Here is a 21,129-nt window from a genome sequence, read left to right as displayed (position 1 = left end):
CTGCAATTGTTACTAGTTTGTTGGTGGTTATAGACTAATAATAATCCAATATAACATTATAACTTCAATTATTTTTGTTGTTCCTTAACAACACACGGGCGTTATGTTAGTATACATACAAGAATTTGGAGGGTATTATTCTAATTTATTCTTTATAAATTTATTGCTATAAATTCCCGCAACAACATGATGAGAATTATCTAGTGACGGTTTTGTGAATATACCATTGTACAATCAGCAACAAAATCATGTAGGAATGGTGGATAATAATGCTAAGACTATTATATGTGTTAGAAATACTCATGATAAAACTATTGTTCTTCCAGTCAAAGTATTTTTTGGCTTTCCGCTTGCACAACATGTCCTTATACCTACCTGTTCACTTATCACACCACCTGTACATGGTCAGGAAGATAAAATCAATCATCAAAAAAAAGTAAAAAGCCAATACCGATAGATAATTTTGGTCCCCGCACGCCGGTTGAACGAGCTGACCATTCAGCAGCCCAGTCCACAACGCAGGCAAGAGCATAAACCGACATGTTAAAAGAAAAGAAAAACAAAGTTCCAAAGACGATGGTACACCTTCACAACATCAGGCAGAGTTCACCACAGTACACACAACACACATTCGCAAAACAGGAGAAACCAAACAAAAAAAAAATTATGCAACACCCAGATCCTCCAAGCCAGTTAGCATGGACAACATGGCGATGTTCATCGCCCTAACTCCGCTGTAAAGACTAATAATAATAGGCAACAACTGGATCTGCCGTACACGCGAAACAATCCCAAAAGGCATGGTAAACTAGCATCCAAATATTCTAGGTAACAGATGGAGCAGCTCTCCCATGAACTGTTAGTTATCTTGCATTACAACACCACCCCGAGATCATGGAGTTCTATATTTATACATAGTCTAGGTAGGTAGGAATCTGGCTCGCCTTAAGTTACTCCCCAAGATGACAAGTCGTCTAACTAACCACGGCTTAAGATGCATTCAGCTGGTAGGCGGTAATGATCTTGAGGACTTCTTTCTTTTCGAAGCCAGTGCTGATAGTATCTTCTTCCGAGGGCCCTGTAAGCATAATCAAGTTACCAAATTAATATGGATAGAACATCTTGGGAAAAAGATACAATCCATTTAGAGTATACTGGTAAAGGCAGAGGTTAAGCTTTAAGCAAAATCTTTACAAGCAGACCACAAGCAAAATGAAAGCTGAACAATTAATAAATGGACGTTGTTGCAGTTTTTAGATGTGTTACATGGTATTGCTCTGAGATAATGGTTTGCTGAACCTTTATGTGGACAGTGAGCTGCTTTGTAATATGCTAAATCTGGTATTGAAGCTAAATGTAGCTTGAGGTACTAATTACTCCCTCTGTAAAGAAATATAAGAGCGTTCAGATCACTAAAGTAGTGATTTAAACGCTCTTATATTTCTTTACGGAGGGAGTACTTAACCAGCTTACTTCATTCTACCCAACCAATGCTAATATAAATCTAATAACTGAGCTGATTGGATGCAAACTCAACAGGACAAAAATCAGATAGAGAGACAGACAGCATAGTAACACAACACACAAACGCCAAGCAAAAGCGAAAATAAAACCACTCAACTGCTACAATTTCACTTTGACGGTTACGTCAATCTACATCCAGGATATATCAGCATATACCTGCTATAGCAGTTTAGTCTTACATTGCTCAGGGTGAAAGATTTCTTATTGTAGCAACATAGTGTAAACACATTTTGGGGGAAAGGGAACATGCTTCTAAAAGCTATGCAATAAAACAGTGCATCAAATTAAGTTCGTGTAGTACCATTGGAATTCCTAGTGACTTCATATCTTCCTCATTCATGTGAACCAATGCTTTCATATCAACCTGAAAATTGAATATACATCAACAAATGTAGTAGCTCATCCACGGTTTGAAATTGCCACATAAATCAAACATGCCTCTTCAGCCTGGAAATTTATAGAATACTTCTCCAGATCAAGAGACTTCAGCAATCTGTCAAGTGAGGCATCAGCCTGCACGTTCCAAATAAACAAAGTATTTTAACATTAAATTAAAATGATGAAACCCACAGGAAACCAACAAGCATCTAGACAAGAATAACTGTACAGTGGTATGAAACTAGGCAGACAAAACTTTTGGATCCAGACAGACAAACACCCGAAAGAAGTAGGGGATTAACATATATACGAATATCATAGTACACTAAGGATCAGAGTTCAATTAAAGGTTGCGCATATTATATGTTCAGGTAGAAAAACAATTCCTTTGTATTCACAGCACTAAACGCTAAATAGAGTAACAGGTAACATGTCAACAACCACTAGACTAGAACAAGAAACATGTAATAGCTCATCAGAATAATAGCTTGTAAGAAGATTGCATGGAACTCTCCTACCTTTTCGTGGGATTGCTTTGGCGCAGCTGGTGCATTTACTTGTTCAGTGACAGGACGGGCAGCAACAGCAGCAGCAGCAGCAGCAGGGATCTGTTTCTTTTGAACAGGTTTAGCTACAGGTTTTGGGATCTGAACTGTACTACTGAGTTGAGGGCGCTGGCCTCCAGATAACTTTTCGCGAAGATCTGGAACTGATGATTTCTTCACATCCACAGTGCTTTGCCTCATATGTGATTTTTGGATTGCTTGAAGATTTCTGGAAGCAGGTACAGCTTAACCACGCACAGCAGAAGAATCAAGGTGACGATAAATCTTCAAGGGGAATAGAAAGAAAGGGTACTGCTCAATATAATTCAGGCAGTACTCCTTACATGAACTTTGGGTTCCTACAGAATCCTTGTAGAGCTCACGCCTCCAAGTCCCATCAACTTGGCGAAACCTGCAAAATGCCCAATATGGAAGATGTACAGCAAATAAACTGACTAATAGCAGCAACACTTTCCATTTCAGAGATCAGGTGAAAACAATGCACTCATTTAAGAGTTTCTTGAACCTGAAATATCAACAAGCTGAAATGCCAACTGGCATCTAAATGATCAGCTTTGCTGCAATAAGATCCACCAACAGTGACAACATTGTTCATATCATGCAATGCTGGTGCGCCTTTGCATAATGTCACCCTGCCCAATTGCTTTAAAAAGTATTTCAGACCAATGAAATGCCAAAAGGCCACTGAAGATCACATTTGCAGAAGCAAATGTAGCACATTTCCTCTATGTCTAATTAAACAGACAGACACAGCCAACAAAAACAACTATACTCCGTAGCTGCTGATCTGATGATCCCATGTACGTTAGTAGCTACGCTACGAATGACATACACGATACACCTAACCAGATCATCTTACAACGAAAAGGGTACTAAGCTCCGTTAATCAAGCATCAAGCTACCAGTGCCACGAACTCCCCGATTTCAAGGCCCTAAGCAACTTTTGCGAGCCATCTCGACTCAATTAACTGATCCAAAGCAGGGATTGCGAGAGCAAAACATCAAGCAGCACAGAAACAGCTAAACGAGCAATGGTTCGAAAGCCTCCGAGCGAGTGGGCGCACCTTTTCGCGGAGTCAGACCGCGGGCGAGAGCCTCCGCCGCCGCCTCCCGAGCCGAGGCGGTCCCTGACGGAGCGCTTCCGTCCGGAGACCCTGTCGGCGTACATCCCGGGTGCAGGTGGAGGCGAGGACGGTGGCGACGAGCGCGTAGGGTTTCGTCGGCGAGGAGCGGAGCGGCGGAGAGGCCAGGGACAGAATGGGAATAGACGAGACGCGGAGGTGTTCTCCGAAATTTTTCTCAGGCAGACACCAGTATAATTGCCTCGGAAGGACAAAAGGCCGCATTAATTTCCATCTCGGCCCAATATGAGCAAGACAAAGACCGAAGTCGGCCCAATATGAGCAAGATTCGCAATGACCTTTGTTTTCAATCGTGCTCGTTGGTCCTACGAGATCACTACTTAAAGAGATCACCATCTTAAAGGTTACCCTTTGCAAAGACCACTCTACATCTTCTCGTAATTTGGGAGTTTTTTTTTTATAGATTCGTTCATTCAAAGTGTTTTCTCTTAAATCGTGTGTCCAAAACACCAAATACCAAACCGTCTTCATCGTCAGATTTTGCGTCGAGGTGTCCGAAACTATATCTCATTTAAATAGATTTCAAAGAACCTTTTTAAACAAAAAAATGAGTACCAAAAAAATAAACAAAAAACTGGCAACAAAAAAAGAACACAGAAGAAATTGGCTGAGACTGCTTTGGTGTTTGCTTCTCCCCCTGTTTCGTTGGGAGATTCTGGTGTAAAGTTACTTTGGTTTCATTATGAACGGAACTGGGGCATGAGCCTTTCTTCTAAGAATGTGAATCGAAAAGTGGCATTTCCTATTTCTACATGCTGCGACAAATGGGTCACATCTGGCACGGAGACTCAGCTCGCCAGCGAGCGACTCAGCTCGTTGGCCCATTTAGATTGGTAGCGTGTCTACAGACTTCGTTTCTGTTCCTAAAAAAACAGAGTTCGTTTCTGGCAAGGTTCGGATGATTCTCAAAAATGGGGAAAGGTTCTGATAACCAGTTGTCCATATTTTAGGAACCTTCCAGGTCTGGCTTTTCTCAAGTTTTTCCTGTTGGTTTTTGCTTACTTTTTATTTTTATTTTATTTTCAAAAAGGTTTCACAATTTAAAAAAAATCATGAAATTTCAGAAATATTTAGAACATTTATGAAAAACGTTTACATTATAAAAATGCACAATTTCAACAGATGCTTGGGTCTTTAAAAACTGTTTGGAATCTTAATGTTCAGGTTTTTTTTAAAAATGTTTGAAAATTTCAATAAGTGTTCAAAAATTTTAAATTTTCAAAACGTTTTCAGTTTTTCTGAAAAATCTCTCAAAATTTCAAATACAAATGGCTTGTTTTAAAAATATGTAAATGTTCTTCATTTCTAAAGCAAGCATATAACAAACCGACCGAAAACAAATAAACCAGGGAAAGCAAAAAAATATGCTAGGAAACCATCTAGTCAGGTCACTACTTGCAGGACGCTAAATGGATAGGCCCAGTAGCATATGCCGCCCTCGAAAACCTGGCAATATGTCGCCCTAACGGGGCAGAATAAGGCACGGTGATGGCCCGACCCGTTTATGGGCTATTGGCCAGTTTACTTCTTAGTTCGCCCTGCTCTATTTTCGATTCATTCAGTTTCTAGTTTTGTCCCTCTCTCAAAAAAAAAATCCTAGCTTTGTGCCGCTTTTTCTTTGATTTCTTATGTTTTTCGTTGATTTTATTTTTCCTTTTCCCACTTATTTTTTTAATGAAAATTTTCAAATACACTATATCAACATAAGTTTGGAATCATAATTGGATTGATTATGGGCAAACTACAGAAGCGGACTGCTCATCCAAAGTTAGGAAGGTATCATACGCAGGATTGGTGATGAGCACACTATAGTAGTTTGGAATCGTAATTTGATTCCTAGGGCAGGTATGATGCGGCCGATCACCACTCCCCACCATGCAAATGCTTTTCTAGTCCATGATCTGATTGATCACACGACGACTGCCTGGAAGGAGGATATGGTGCATCTGATTTTTGGTCGTGGGCTTAAGAGAAGAAAGGGCATTTTTAGGTGCGTTCTGTATGTAATATGTTGGTTCAAACTAAACATGGGCGCAAAGGTTGACTATTCCGCGAGGCAGGTTCTCCAAACAGACCTGATTCAAAAGATATCAAACCATGGAATACACTGGGTCCATCAAACCCTACTGACACATGGCATCCTTAGAAATAGAAATATGGAGGCAACTCATAATTGTCCTCTATGTGTAACCAGGATTCATGGCGCATGCATTGTTCGATTGTTCCATGTTCGGATGTGTTTGAGCACTCTCAAAAGATGAAGTTGTGGAGCATAGCATATGATCGGAATGAACGAAGGGAACGCTAAACATTGGTTGTTTGCATTGATGGGTTTGTTATCGCATGTGGATTTCATGCTGGCATGTGTTACTCTTTGGGCACACTACTAGAAAAAAGGCTGTTAGTGGCGCATCTGTTTTCGCTACTAATGGCGCACTACAGGTGCGCCACTAGCACCACATCATTAGATTTTTTACTAATGGCGCATCACCGGTGCGCCATTAGTATAGCCCACGATGGCGCACCACGCAGGAGTGCGTCATTAGTAGTAAAGTTTTTAATTTTCTTTTAAAAAATTTATTTTTTTTATTTTTTTCTTAATCTCGGGTCACTACGGCTTAATCTCGGGTCAATATGCTTAATCTACTTTCCGGAAGGTCACCCATCCTCACTCTACTCCAGCCCAAGCACACTTAACTTCACACTTAACTTCGTAGTTCTATCCAACCCCAGCACCACCTCATTTCACATGCACTTATTTATATATCTATCATATCAATCCTATTAAACCTTGCTGATGTCTAGGACTTAGTTCATGAGTATGATGAAATTTTGAAAAAGTATTTCAAACTTCCCGGTCATATTACGTATCATATTTTGAAAAATAATTCAAAAAAATTTCGAAGCCAATTTTTTTCTGTTACTAGTGGCGCACCTAGCATACGGTGCGCCACTAGTAAGATTGAAATTTTTTGAATTTTTTTGCCTCCGGATCTTAAAAGCCCTGTAACTTTTTTCTGTTAGGTTTTGGGGATTTTGAAAATGTTTAACGGGTTAAATTTGGATGTAACTTTTCGAGTAGGTGATTTTTTATATAGAAAACTTTTTAATCCGAGTTCGTATGCAAAAATTATGCCCATTTTACAAATTCCAAAGAGATTTTGCAAATAAAGTCAAAATTCATATTTGTAAATTTTCCCAACAACTAGACCACATATCACATGGGATTTTTTTTATTTTTTTGACATTTTCATCAATTTCTTTTATTTTTTTAAACTGAAAAGGCGGTCCACCGGGGGGGGTGCATTCGATGGAAGTTTTGGGCCAAGTTAGCAATGACGCACCGTGGGAGTGGTGCGCCATGACGCACCACAACCACGGTGCGCCATTACTAGTTTTAAAAAAACAGATTTTGATTTTTTTTGAAAAAAACTTAGTAATGGCGCACCAGTAATGGCGCACTGTCCACTGATGCGCCATTACTAGTTTTGAAAAAATAAATAAAAAATTTGAAAAAAAATTTGAAAAAAATTTACTAGTGGCGCACCGTGGATGTGGTGCGCCATTACTAATTAAACTAGTAATGGCGCACTATCCACTGGTGCACCATTACTAGTTTTGACAAAAATGAAAAAAAAATTGTTACTAATGACGCACCGTGGATGTGGTGCGCCATTAGTATATAGTAATGGCGTATCATGTGTAGGTGCGCCATTAATGTCCAAATACTAATGGCGCACCACATCCACGGTGCACCACATCCATGGCGCACCACATGTCTGGTGCGCCATTAGTGGCCATATAATCTATAGCCCTTTTCTTAGTAGTGGCAATTTGGACGGCCCAACGAAAGGCTATTCATGAAAACATATTGGAACCATCTATGTCCACCCATATGTTTTGTGGAAAGCTTCATTGATGATTTTGACCAAATCACAAACAAGGAGATGAAGCTTAATGCTGTAGTGCATGAAACGGGTTGGCTACTCCGGTCTCCCTCGCAATAAGGCTATCTCAAAAACAATGCAGACTGCAGTAAATAAACATGGTGGACATGGTGTTGCGGATGCAGCCTGCCGTGACCAGGATGGAAATTCCATTGGATTATCTTCTATTACTCTAAATGGGATCACTTATGTGGCTATACTCGAGGCATTAGCTTGTTGGGAAGCTCAGGCTCCACCTAGTGATCTTATGGCAACGCACACAGTCATCTCTTCTGATAGCAGTTCAGTAATGAAGAATAATGAAGCCAATACGGTGGAGCAAGCGTTGCAGTGGTAAGGGAGTTGAACACCAAAAAAGTAGATTTTGAGTCATGTCGTTTCATCCACGAGACTAGACATAGAAATTATGAAGATGGAAGTTTAGCTAAATTTTCTTTGTACCTTGATTTTTGGTAGGCATGTGTGGCTTGGTGACACACACGATTCTGTAACATTCCCCTGACCATTGTTGTCGAATAAAATGGGGCGAGGTTGTCGGATTCAGGGCTCCGCAGACCCAAAAAAGGTTCGAACTCTGGGGCATGTGCAAAGAACTCAACCTCTCCAGCCAACCAGCTCGTCACCCCCACGGCCTAGCTCGATGAACAAGGGAGAAGATGAACATGGTAGTTTTACCCAGGTTCGGGCCACCTTGCGGTGTAAGACCCTACTCCTACTTGTGGTGGATTTGCCTCACGAGGGGCTAAGGATGAACTAGTACAAGGGATGAACAACCTCGCGAGGTCTACTCTGGTGAGGGTGGAAAGGATCTGATCCCTCTCTCGGTGGTGGCTAACCTATACTTATAGTGGTCTCGGTCCTCTTCCCCCAAACGTAGGTGGGAAGGGATCCCACAGTGGCCAATTTGAAAGGGGACAAGTAGTACATTTTATCCTAATGAAAGGTGGTCTTCGCCTGCAAAGCCTCTGGTCGTGAAGCTGCGGTGGGCTCGGTGATGACATACGTCCTGCCGTCCTTGCGGTCTTGGTCTTGTTGCACTAGAATGGAAATCTTTGCCTGATTCCTCGGGAACCTACGCCTGTCCTTGCCTCCTTAGCACCAAAGAGAAAACTGGCTCCTTTGCGCCCGCTGGCGCTCGCCTGGCCTTGGTCATCATGGCTTGCGTCACTGTAACCTCATGAGGTTGAGCACCTACATAGAAATCTCCGCTCCTCAGGAGGCCGCCTGGGGTGGCCGCTTCCTCCGGAGGTCTCGGTGTTGTTCGCCTCGCGAGGCTTGGCCCTCGCACGAGGGTCTTGACTTTATGGTGTTGTAGATGGGCCGTACCAGGCCGTCGATGGAGCCATGCCGTGGACCGCGGGTAGGCAAGTCTGGGTACCCTGGTTCCCAGAACACCGACAGTAGCCCCCGGGCCCAAGGCGCACTCGGACTTGGCTTCGAGGCGAAGCCAAAGGGCAAGGGTGAAGCGCCGCAGGCCCCAATCACTTGGGGACTGAGCCGGCACATGGCCCTTGATGGGACATGGACGTCTCCACTTCCCCACGCTGCCCCGACAACTGCCCGGACTAACAAAAGACTGGCGCCCGCTACTGAGCCATCATTGCCTTCTCTTCGCCTTGCTTCAAATCCCCTTTCTTTCTGTTGAGAGCACCTCCAGATTTGGTCAAGCTCCTCCTTCCTTCTACATCCCTTCTTCCAGAATCCTGAGGATGGCGTCCGGGAAGGCTAAGCCTGCCACTCCAGCCGTAAGCTCCTCCTCCTCACCCGCGCCGGTCCTCGGCGCGTCCTCCATCACAGAGGAGAAGCACCTCGCCGCCGCGCTCCTGCTGACGGCAAGCGATGGCAACGAGTGGGACGAGACCGTCCTCTGGGCCGGCTCCGCCGAGCAGGGGTCCTTGGCATGGACGTTCTACCCCTTCTTCCTCCACAACATCTTCGCGGGGCTCATTCCCCTTTCTTTGGGTTCTTCACCGTCGTCCTCGACCATTACCAGGTCCAGGCTCTGCATCTTCAGCCCAATCCATCCTCCTCTTGTCCATCTTTGCCTTTTATTGCGAGGCATTCGTGGGCGTGAGGCCCTCCGTTGCGCTCCTCTGCCACTTCCTCTACCTGCGGATGCACGACCCAACCCAGCGCTCCGGCTGCGTATCCTTCGCTGCGGTCCACAAGGGCAACATGCTCATGAGGGCCGGGAAGAAGGTGGAGAACTTCTGGCGCCGGTGGGTCTTCATGGATGCCAAGGGCCTCAACATGCGGCCGGAACTGCCGACCTGGCTGCCAGAGAAGCTTGATAGGTGGGGGCACGAGAAGCTCTCCGACCTCCGGGCGGTGCCTGTCCTGAAGAAGATGATCGCAGACATGGATGTCGGGGCGCTGACGGGGGGCATGCTTGTCAACGAGTTCCTGACGCAGCGCCTGGCGCCGCTCCAGGAGCACACACGCCCCATGTGGGAGTTCAAGGGCGTAGAGGACGACATCTGGCTGCGCTCGGGGAGCTTGACGGGTGAGGAGCTGGACAAGGCCATGAACACCCAGCTCGAGGGGGATCCGGGCAACCTCCCAGCGGCCTACATCCCCTTGTACTGTCATGCCGACGGGGCGACGCTGGTCGCTGCCATGCATGTCTTCAACAGGCTAGGGCTTGTGCCGCCCGAGCCCCCAACTCCCCAGTGTCGGTTTCTTCTGGCGACAACGTCGGCGAAGAGGGCGAGGAAGACTCGGAGGACACCGAGGACAACGTAGAGGACACCGTCCCAAAGCGAGCTTCTCCGTGGCCTCACAGATGATGACGACGTTGCCGAGCCCACCGTGGATTCCCCACACTCCACCAAGGTCGTCACGAGGTCCGGGGCCACTCCCCCAGCCCCGTGGAGGCCGGGCCGAGCGACCCCAAAGAAGGGCGGTGCGGCACCCCCTCTCCGAGGCGACGCCTCCGCCTTGCCAACCGTCGACGCCGCACCGAGGCCAACCGTCGTGCACCCTGCCAACCCTCAGGACACGGCAAAGTCCGTGCCCAGGAAGGTTGGGGGCAGCCTGGCCCCGGCTAGGAAGAGGGCGTACATTGCCCCTGACGAGTAAGCATCTTACCTTGTTTTCGTTTTCACCCTTGATACCGTGCCCACAATGCTCCCCTCTGATAACCCATAAGTATAGGGGATCAGTCGTAGCCTCTTTCGATGAGTAAGAGTGTCAAACCCAATGAGGAGCTAAAGGTAGAACAAATATTCCCTAAAGTTCTATCGACCACCGATACAACTCTACGCACGCTTAACGTTTGCTTGGATCATATGCACTTATGATTGGGACTCTAGCAAACATCCGCAACTACTAAAGATCATTAAGGTAAAACCCAACCATGGCATTAAAGTATCAAGTCCTCTTTACTCCCATACGCAAATAACCTACTTACTCAGGTTTAAGCTTATGTCACTCTAGCAACCCACCATAAGCAAATCATGACCATATTGCAAACCCTATAGCGGGGATCCCTCACACTTGCGCGAGACGGAGAGCACCAAAATAAAACATTCAACTCAAACCAATCACGACCATCAATTAACCCATAGGACAAAATGGATCTACTCAAACATCATAGGATAGCCATACATCATTGGGAAATAATATATAGCATTGAGAACCATGTTTAAGTAGAGATTACAGCGGGGAGGAGAGGTGTTACACCGTTGCATAGAGGGGGAGATAGTTGGTGATGACGGTGGCGAAGTTGTTGGTGTAGATCGCCGTCACGATGATGGCCTCGACGACATTCCAGTGCCACCGGGAGAGAGGGGGAGAGAGCCCCCCTCCTTTCTTATTCTTCCTTGACCTCCCCCCTAGATGGGAGGAGGGTTTCCACTCTGGTCCATAGCCTCCATGGCGGCGGAGGGGAGGGAGCCCCTCCGAGATTGGATCTCTCTCTCTCTCTCTCTCTCTCTCTCTCTCTCTCTCTCTCTCTCTCTCTCTCTCTCTCTCTCTCTCTCTCTTTCTCTCTGTTTCCTTCTTTTTCTGCGTCCCCAGATTCTGACCTTTCACTGTTTCTTAAATTTTTGGAGATCCGTAACTCCGATTGGGCTGAAATTTTAACACGATTTTCATCCGGATATTAGCTTTCTTGTGCTAGAATAAGGGCACCAAACGTCTTATGGGGTGACCACAAGGGCCTAGGGTGTGCCCTACCCCCTGGGGCGCGCCCTCGTGCCTTGTGCCCCCCTCGGGCATCCTCTCGCGTTGACTCTTTTTCCCAAAATTCACATATATTCCAAAAAAATCTCCGTAAGTTTTTATTGCGTTTGGACTCCATTTAATATGGATTTTCTACAAAACAAAAAACATGCAACAAACAGGAACTGGCACTGGGCACTGGATCAATATGTTAGTCCAAGAAAATCATATAAATTGTTGCCAAAAGTATATAAAAGTTATAGAATATTGGCATGAAACAACAAAAAATTATAGATACTATGGAGACGTATCAGCATCCCCAAGCTTAATTCCTGCTCATCCTTGAGTAGGTAAATGATAAAAAAAGATAATTTTTTATGTGGATTGCTACCTAGCATAATCTTGATCATATAATCTAATCATGGCATGAATATTAAGACACGAGTGGTTCAAAGCAATAGTCTATCATTTCACATAAAGACAATAATACTCCAAGCATACTAATAAAGCAATCGTGTCTTTCTCAAAATAACATGGCCAAAGAAAGTTATCCCTACAAAATCATATAGTCTGGCTATGCTCCATCTTCATCACACAAAGTATTTCATCATGCCCAACCCCGATGACAAGCCAAGCAATTATTTCATACTTTTAATGTTCTCAAGCCTTTTCAACTTTCATGCAATACATGAGTGTGAGCCATGGATATAACACTATAGGTGGAATAGAATATGATGGTGGGAGTTGTCTGGAGAAGACAAAAAGGAAGAAAGTCTCACATCGACACGGCTAATCAACGGGCTATGGAGATGACCATCAATTGATGTCAATGCGAGGAGTAGGGATTGCCATGCAACAGATGCACTAAGAGCTATAAGTGTATGAAAGCTCAAACTAAAAACTAAGTGGGTGTGCATCCAACTTGCTTGCTCATGAATACCTCGGGCATTTGAGGAAGCCCATCATCGGAATATACAAGCCAAGTTCTATAATGATAATTCCCGCTAGTATATGAAAGTGATAACTCAAGAGACTCTCTATATGAAGAACATGGTGCTACTCTAAAGCAAAAGTGTGGTAAAAGGATAGTAGCATTGCCCCTTCTTCTTTTTCTCTCATTTTTTTGTTTTCTCTCATTTTGTTTTCTTTTCTTTTTTGGGCTCTCTTTATTTTTTCGTCCGGAGTCTGACCCCGACTTGTGGGGGAATCACAGTATCCATCATCCTTTCCTCGCTGGGACAATGCTCTAGTAAGGATGATCATCACACTTTTATTTACTTACAACTCAATATTACAACTCAATATTACAACTCGATATCTAGACAAAGTATGACTCTATATGAATGCCTCTGGTAGTGTACCAGGATGTGCAATGATCTAGCATAGAAAAGATATCAAAAAATGGACAAGCCATGAAAATATCATGCTAGCTATCTTACGATCATGCAAAGCAATATGACAATGAATGCTCAAGCCATGTATATGATGATGATGGAAGTTGCATGGCAATATATCTCAGAATGGCTATGGAAATGCCATGATAGGTAGGTCTAGTGACTGCTTTGAGGAAGATATAAGGAGGCTTATGTGTGATAGAGCGTATCATATCACGGGGTTTGGATGCACCAGCAAAGTTTGCACCGACTCTCAAGGTGAGAAAGGGCAATGCACGATACCGAAGAGGCTAGCAATGATGAAAGGGTGAGAGTGCGTATAATCCATGGACTCAACATTAGTCATAAAGAACTCACATACTTATTGCAAAAATCTATTAGCTATCAAAACAAAGTACCGCATGCATGCTCCTAGGGGAATAGATTGGTAAGAAAATACCATCGCTCGTCCCCGACCGCCACTCATAAGGAAGACAATCAAAAATAAATCATGCTCCAACTTTGTCACATAACGGTTCACCATCGTGTATGCTACTTGAATCACAAACTTTAACACAAGTATTTCTACCAATCCACAATTACTCACTAGCATGACTCTAATATCATCAACTTTATATCACAAAACTATTACAAGGAATCAAACATATCATATTCAGTGATCTACAAGTTTTATGTAGGATTTTATGACTAACCATGTGAATGACCAATTCCTGTCAACTCTCAAAATAGATATAAGTGAAGCAAGAGAGTTTAATTCTTTCTACAAAAGATATGTCCACGCTCTAACAAATATAAGTGAAGAAAAAGAGTATTCTACAAATGGCAGTTTTCTATGTGAAGAGAAACAGGCAATCCAAACTTCAAATGATATAAGTGAAGCAGATGAAGCATTCTATAAAGCCATACTCAAAAGATATAAGTGAAGTGCAAAGAGCATTCTATAAATCAACCAAGGTCTATATCACACCAGCATGATGCATTATTAAAAGAAAAATAAAAAGCACACGACGCTCCAAGATTTACGCATATCATGTGACGAATAAAAATATAGCTCCAAGTAAAATTACCGATGATCGTTAGAAGAAAGAGGGGATGCCTTCCGGGGCATCCCCAAGCTTAGTTGCTTGGGAGTCCTTGAATATTACCTTGGGGTGCCTCAGGCATCCCCAAGCTTAGCCTCTTTCCACTCCTTATTCCTTCAACCATCATGATCTCACCCAAAACTTGAAAACTTCAATCACACAAAACTTAACAAAACCCTCGTGAGATCCATTAGTATAATAAAGCAAATCACCACTTTAAGTACTGTTGCAAACTCATTCATATTTTATTTTTGCATTGTAGCTACTGTAATATAAATTTTCCATGGCTTACACCACCGATACAATCGATAGTTTCATCAAAACAAGCAAGACAATGCATCAAAAACAGAATCTGTCAAAAACAGGACAGTCTGTACAAATCTGAACATCTACCGTACTTCTATCACTCCAAAAATTCTGAAAAATTAGGAAAAATTAAAAAAAATTGTATAGAACTACGGTGCAAAAAGTTTCAGAAACATTCGACGTTCCAGTAAAAAAAATGAATATTCATGCACTACAGCCAAAGTTTCTGTTTTTGCACTGCACAAACCAAACAAGCAATCTAATCATCCTAAAGGCAAATCTTGGCACATTATTTTTATAATACAATGGATTTGTACAAGGGGATAATTATTTTTGTTGTAAAAATTTCTGTAATCAAGGTTCACAAAGTTTCCATGGGCATGAACAAAATTCAAGGAGCTCCCCACTTCAACAGTGCTCGTCTTTCTTACTTTCACTTTTCTTTTTGAAAAAGTTTTAAGTTCCCCACTTTATTTTTTTTGTTTTTAAACTTTATAAAAGCACACAATAGAATAAAATGACTCTCTAAAACTTTCTGGTTGTCTCCCTAGCAGCGCTTTCTTTAAAGCCATTAAGCTAGGCATATAGTGCTCAAGTAATGGATCCACCCGGATCCCAAGGTATATCAAAGCCAATTTTAATTAACAATGATTTGTGATTTAGTAGTGAGCACAAAGTAATATATATCATGCAACATTGAAGTCTAACTCTCTTCCGATGCATCGACATGTCATAAAAGAACAATTCATGAACATCAAGTAAAGGCCAATACATAGCATAAGCAGTTTCTTGCAATTTATTGTATTGGAAACGTAGAGAGGCGGAGATGTAGTTCCTCTCTCATAATAATTGCAATTATGAGCAGCAAGCACATGCATATTAGATCTATCAAAATCATCATGTGTAGTTGTAAAACGCAACCCATCAATATAATCCTTAATAAGCGCAAACTTCTCCGATATAGTGTAGTAGGGAGAATTCAAAAAGATATTAGGGCTATCATACATGGGTGCAATAGCAACAATTTCATTCTTAACATAAGGAACTATAGAAAGCTCATCTCCATAAGCATCATTCATATTGGCATCATGGCCACAAGCATAGCAAGTATCAAGTTCATCAAAAAGGGATATTTCAAACGAATCAAAGGGATCATAGCAATCATCATAACATTCATCCTTCGATAAGCACGAAGGATAATTAAACAATGTATGAGTTAAAGAGTTACTCTCATTAGAAGGTGGGCACAGGTAGCTAATCCGCTCTTCCTCCTTTTGTTCTTCGCTCTCCTCGTCATCTTTTTCATCCAATGAGCTCATAGTGTCATCCATAGTTTCCTGTAAAATATTAATCTCTTCTTGGGCAGCAGAGACTTTCTCAATAAACACATCAATATTGGAATTATATTCATAATTATCATAGAAATATTTAAGTATAGCAAAATTTCAGGCCTATAAACATCATCATCAAAAGCTTCATACTTTTCAAACAAAGATTCAATTTCATAAGCACCCTTAAAAGCAACAAATTCTTCTATTTGTTCCACATCATAGTAATCATAAATACGATTAGCATAAGAACCCAAGGTTTCATTATCATTAAATTTACATGAAAAGGGTAGGTGTGGAGCCTTCATCCTAGAGCAACAAGTATAATCATATCTCAAGCATAAATTCCGAGCATACCAATGCAACATATAATTTGATCCCATAGCAGTTTTGCCTTTTTTGAGTCAAGTGATCACTGGTACAGCGAGGTGCTATACAAACGGTTTTTAACCCCTTCCGCAATAGCATTTGGAACCGTCGTCGAGTGAGTGTGGGCGATAGGGGGGTCCTTCCAACATGACCCAGAAACCGTCGGGGATATGCCCTCCTGGCACACACGCTCGGCAAAATGAGGTTGTGTGCGACCGGCGAGCGATCAAATATGGTTATACATATAGTAGTGCTAAAAATACAATTATACAGGCAAAATCGTTCCCGGTCGTAAGTACATCCCACACAATCAGTCCTCGCTAAACGTTTTCATTTGTATATAAATCCCACACAATCGCTCCAAGGAAAATGTTTCCATTCACAGGTACATCGCACACAATTTTCCCCATTAAATCATTTGTGATAGCGTTGCCACTGCACATGATATTAACAATTTTATCGTTTGCGTTATTGAATGCATCACACACGGTGTGTAGAAGAAACTGTGTGGCAAAGGCTGTCCATCACACACAGTTTTTATGTGGTAAATGTTTGCGCAAGGTGGCCTAACGCAAACAATTTTCAAGAGAATGTCGTGTGTGATTGTTCATTGATCCAACATGGTTTATTCCTAGAAACTGTGTGTGTTGCCTAAGGTCATCGTCCACGGTGTTTTCTGAATAACCGTTTGCAATAGAAAACCCCAATTAGCAAGCTAATTGCCCTAGTATTAATAACCCATTTATTAATCTAATTGACATTCATATTAAGCACAAAATATATTTCATTTCCATATTAAGGAAGCAAGATTTCATAATTGAAATACATTAGAGTACGACATGATATAGCTTCAGCACTAAGCTACCCCATTACACAACACCACCAGCACCCAGTTTCACATGCAACATCTAGAACCTTTTGAAATTAGCATCATAGACGGTACATAGACGGATGCATCTCATCTGGAAAACTGCTGAAGTGGAAGGCGAATATTGAGCCTTCATTCATGTTGAAGGTCTTTGCAACTTTAGGCCAGTGCCTGTGGATGATTGACCGTCCATCCTTCATCCTCTTAAGGAGCACTTCAATATTCAACCGTGGGTGTTGTATGAAAACCTTCCTCGCCTCCTGACAATAGAGGTGGTTTGAGAGGTAACCATCAGTGAACTACTTTGGAAAGGCCTGAAAACAAGGATGTGCATAAATATCTTCTCTATATTGGAAATGGGGCAAATGAATAGAAAAAGGCAAGGTTTAATAGTTAGTACCATCTTGTAGTTAACTGATGTCTTGTTCATTGTGCAGACAAAGATCTTGTTGTTTTTAGTCGCTAATTTCTTTATCCTAACAATCTTTCTGAGTTTCTTGACTTGATTGATATTCATGGACAACTCATTTCCCCATATGCAAAAAGGGTCGAACAGTGGGTCAAAACCTCTGACAGCGGGACCTACATGTGCAATACAAAATTGTTAAAAACCTAAATATTAGAATGGTTCCTACAATTGCATAATAATGTGCTATTAGACAACGGACCATGCACGTGCTAACCTCGATTGTAAACCTTAGTGCTTCCCATTGTTTCCCCGCAACACATATAAGGTAGTTAGTCATCGGGTTAAGTAAGGGTTCACATGCTATCAGTAAAATATTTTGATGAAAAATAAGTACATTGCAGATTCATCAGATTAATTCAAGCCACATCGAAAACCCATTTATCCAAACCAAGCATGATTAAGAACTAGGAAATATAGCACTTGTATATGTTTCTCATGTATTAAGTGCAACCAAATTTGATTTATTCCTCATATACACAACAAATACAAAATTCTACCCACAACAATTGGACATCGCATTGCAGAATTGAAACAAGCAGTTAAATAAACACCACAACAAATGAACCAAACATTAACTGAGCACCACATTGCACAATATAACATACTCCTAATAGAAGATCAGTCAGTTAACCAAACCATGCATGCTTAACAACTTGGAAATATAGCAATTGTATTTGTTTCTCATGTATTTAGTACAACCAAATTCAATTTATTCCTCACATGGTATACAATAACAGAATGCACCCACAACAATTGAACATAGCATTACAGAATTGAACCAAACAGTTAACTAAACACCACAACAAATGCACCAAACATTAACTGAGCATCACATTGCACAATATAACATACTCCTAATAGAAGATCACACAGTTAACCAAACCAAGTATGCTTAACAACTTGGAAATATAGCAATTGTATCTGTTTCTCATGTATTTAGTACAACCAAATTTGATTTACTTCTCACATGGTATACAATAACAGAATGCACCCACAATTATGGAACATCGCATTGCAGAATTGAACCAAACAGTTAACGAAACACCACAACAAATGAACCAAACATTAACTAAGCACCACATTGCACAATGTATAACCAAACCAAGTATGCTTGACAACTTGGAAATATAGCAATTGTATTCGTTTCTCATGTATTTGTAAAGATAAATTTGATTTATTTCTCACATGGAAGACAATACAAAATTGCAGCCTGAAGAATTGAACATCGCATTTGCAGAATTGAACCAAACAGTTAACTGAAGACGACAACTAATTAACCAAACAGTTAATAAGTGAACACCACACTACACGACATATAGACCATATACACTAGAGCAACAGATTGCATGGTAAAATTAGATAGCAGAATTCACTAGAATTTGTTAAGGAAGGGCAGGAGCAGCACACGCAATGGGTAAACCGAGCATGCTTAACTGGCATAGCTAGCAAATGGCAAGGTGCTCCTCCAAGATCTGGGGGTCGGCACGAATGGCAGCCATCGCGACCTCATCCGCGCGTGCGGCCGCGATTTGCTTCTCTGCTGCCAAATGCTCCTTGAGCTCTTGGCTATACTACGTGCACCATGGCTTAGGGCGGCGCTTATTTGGTGGAGGGGTCGGTGATTTGGGTGGAAGGTGTCGCGCCAGCGGTCGTGGCATGTGGCATGTGGAAGGAGGAGGAGGATGGGGGTCTGGTGTGGATTACCTGCCTGGATAAACGAGGCCGAGCAGCGTGAAGGAGGGTCACCAGAGAGGAGGCACTGCCGCAAGCAAGGAGTGAAGGTTTCAACTTGTAAAGGAAGGCGGAAATAGGGGAAATGTGGCTTTTGGTAAGGCGGAGGTGGCAGGAAGGTAGATATTTCCGCGGAAGCCAAAAATTTTGAATCGGTTCAACGAAAAAATTGGCGCGCAAAGTGTCATCAGACAGGGTCCCTTATTCAACACCGTGTATGATATGTGAACATCACAAAAATTTCAGATAGCTTAACCCGTGTGTGATGAGTTTGAACTTCAAAAATTCTGGTTCAAATTTCCCTGGTTATAGTGGTCATCCACGTCATTGCATAATTTGTGTACACAAAGGAGACTACAACACACCAACACTTCTTAATCGAGCAAGTTCAGCAATTAAACAGAGCTAGCCGACCTATACATTACTCTAACAAATTAAAGATCAGTGCTCTTAATTAAACAAAACAAAGAGTACTACTACGGCTGGTGCTCATCGATCTCCGCTGCCGCCTCCATGTCCAGCTCGCGCCCGATGATCTCCTAGGGAAGGGGCTCCACGGCATCCATCGCACCATACTCGGTAGGCATCTTGCATCCGCGTCCGCCATCTCTTTGGAAAAGGCCGCCACGAGCTGGGCGTGGGCGACCGCGATCTGGGCTTGGACGGGCTCCGTCGTGGCAAGATATGCGACGGAGGAACGAACGGCTGCTCGAACGCTCTCAGCGATTGCCAACTCTTCGGCCATGGGTTGTCGACCGTTGTCGGAAAAGCTTCATTTGATTTGTGCGGTGACCGCCACGAGCTGGGCGTGGGCGGCCTCGACATGGTCGTGGGCGGCCTCCATCAGGGCTAAGGCCACCGCTGCGGAATAGACAACTGATGTGCCGCTCTCGCCAGTTGCTATCCCCGAGGCAGATGTTGCTGCCGCCACGTGAGAAGCAACAACGGCCGTTTGGGCTGCCCTGGCCGCCTGGTCGCAAATTGCAACCGCGCTCATGCACCTTGTTAGCACGCGCATGGCGGCTGGGTCGCGCTCTCGCCGGAGTGGGCCGCCGAAGTTGCCCTCACGACGCGGGTTCACGTCCCCATCTTTCACCGGCGATGATTAAACAATGAAATGATATTTGGGGAGCGAGCTAGTGTGCTTGACGCGCCGGCTATGGACTGTAGCCGACGCACCTTCTCACGTAAGCTATAGGCGTACTATACACCGACGGTGCTCTAGGATATTTTGTACTGCATCTCACACGGTTGGTGATAATAAACTGTGTGGGATGTACTTGCTTTTTCATTTTGATTTGAATTACATAATGGGGTCACAACAGCAATGGACGGTGTTTGGATTGCTAGAACTTTTGTCTGCAGTGAACATGCAACTATATGTGTGTCATAAAAAAATTTGGAATTATTCAGGGTTCGTTTGGACATTTTATACATTAAATTGGTTTTCTAGCCATTTCAGGTGCACAATTCAAAATTAAACTACATGCACATGCTCCGGTGCACCAACATGGGTTGTAAAATCATATATGTGTCCATGGGTTTATGCTTATGTCCCATGCAAGAAATGGGGATGAATTTCGAACACCACAGCACCGTGGCTCTCCAGCAAACGTTGAGGTACTTGCTTTCGTAATTCTAGTAAATCCAAAACTCGTCTGAAATTCATGAAACTTGGCATGCTATCATGGAGCGGCATCAACATGTCGTGGAAAATATTTTTTCCCATTTGGGGCAGGTTTGGGTATAACCTTCTCATAAACCAGAGCTTCTCACAACAAGCCTGATGGTTTTGGTAGGGAACGTGCCACCTTTGGGGACGAAACGATATTCGTTGCCTCTTATTGCTTTCAAAAATTTTCTA

The 21,129-nt window shown here is 42.8% G+C and overlaps 1 protein-coding gene across 1 annotated transcript; it reads right to left on the bottom strand.

Annotated features, from left to right (window-relative positions):
• Nucleotides 1-730: 730 nt before the first annotated feature.
• Nucleotides 731-3,752, bottom strand: LOC123149748 (ankyrin repeat and SAM domain-containing protein 6). The gene is made up of 6 exons (XM_044569470.1): nucleotides 3,533-3,752; nucleotides 2,792-2,859; nucleotides 2,421-2,692; nucleotides 1,963-2,037; nucleotides 1,826-1,888; nucleotides 731-1,078 (listed from the first exon to the last, which is right to left on the bottom strand). Exons 1-6 carry the CDS (start codon nucleotides 3,634-3,636, stop codon nucleotides 1,001-1,003), a joined length of 660 nt encoding a protein of 219 aa, XP_044425405.1. The 5' UTR covers nucleotides 3,637-3,752; the 3' UTR covers nucleotides 731-1,000.
• Nucleotides 3,753-21,129: the final 17,377 nt, after the last annotated feature.

The sequence above is a fragment of the Triticum aestivum genome, chromosome 7A, assembly GCF_018294505.1.
Source record: "Triticum aestivum cultivar Chinese Spring chromosome 7A, IWGSC CS RefSeq v2.1, whole genome shotgun sequence".
Classification (NCBI taxonomy): Eukaryota; Viridiplantae; Streptophyta; class Magnoliopsida; order Poales; family Poaceae; genus Triticum; species Triticum aestivum.
This window is presented reverse-complemented; position numbering and strand designations above follow the sequence as displayed.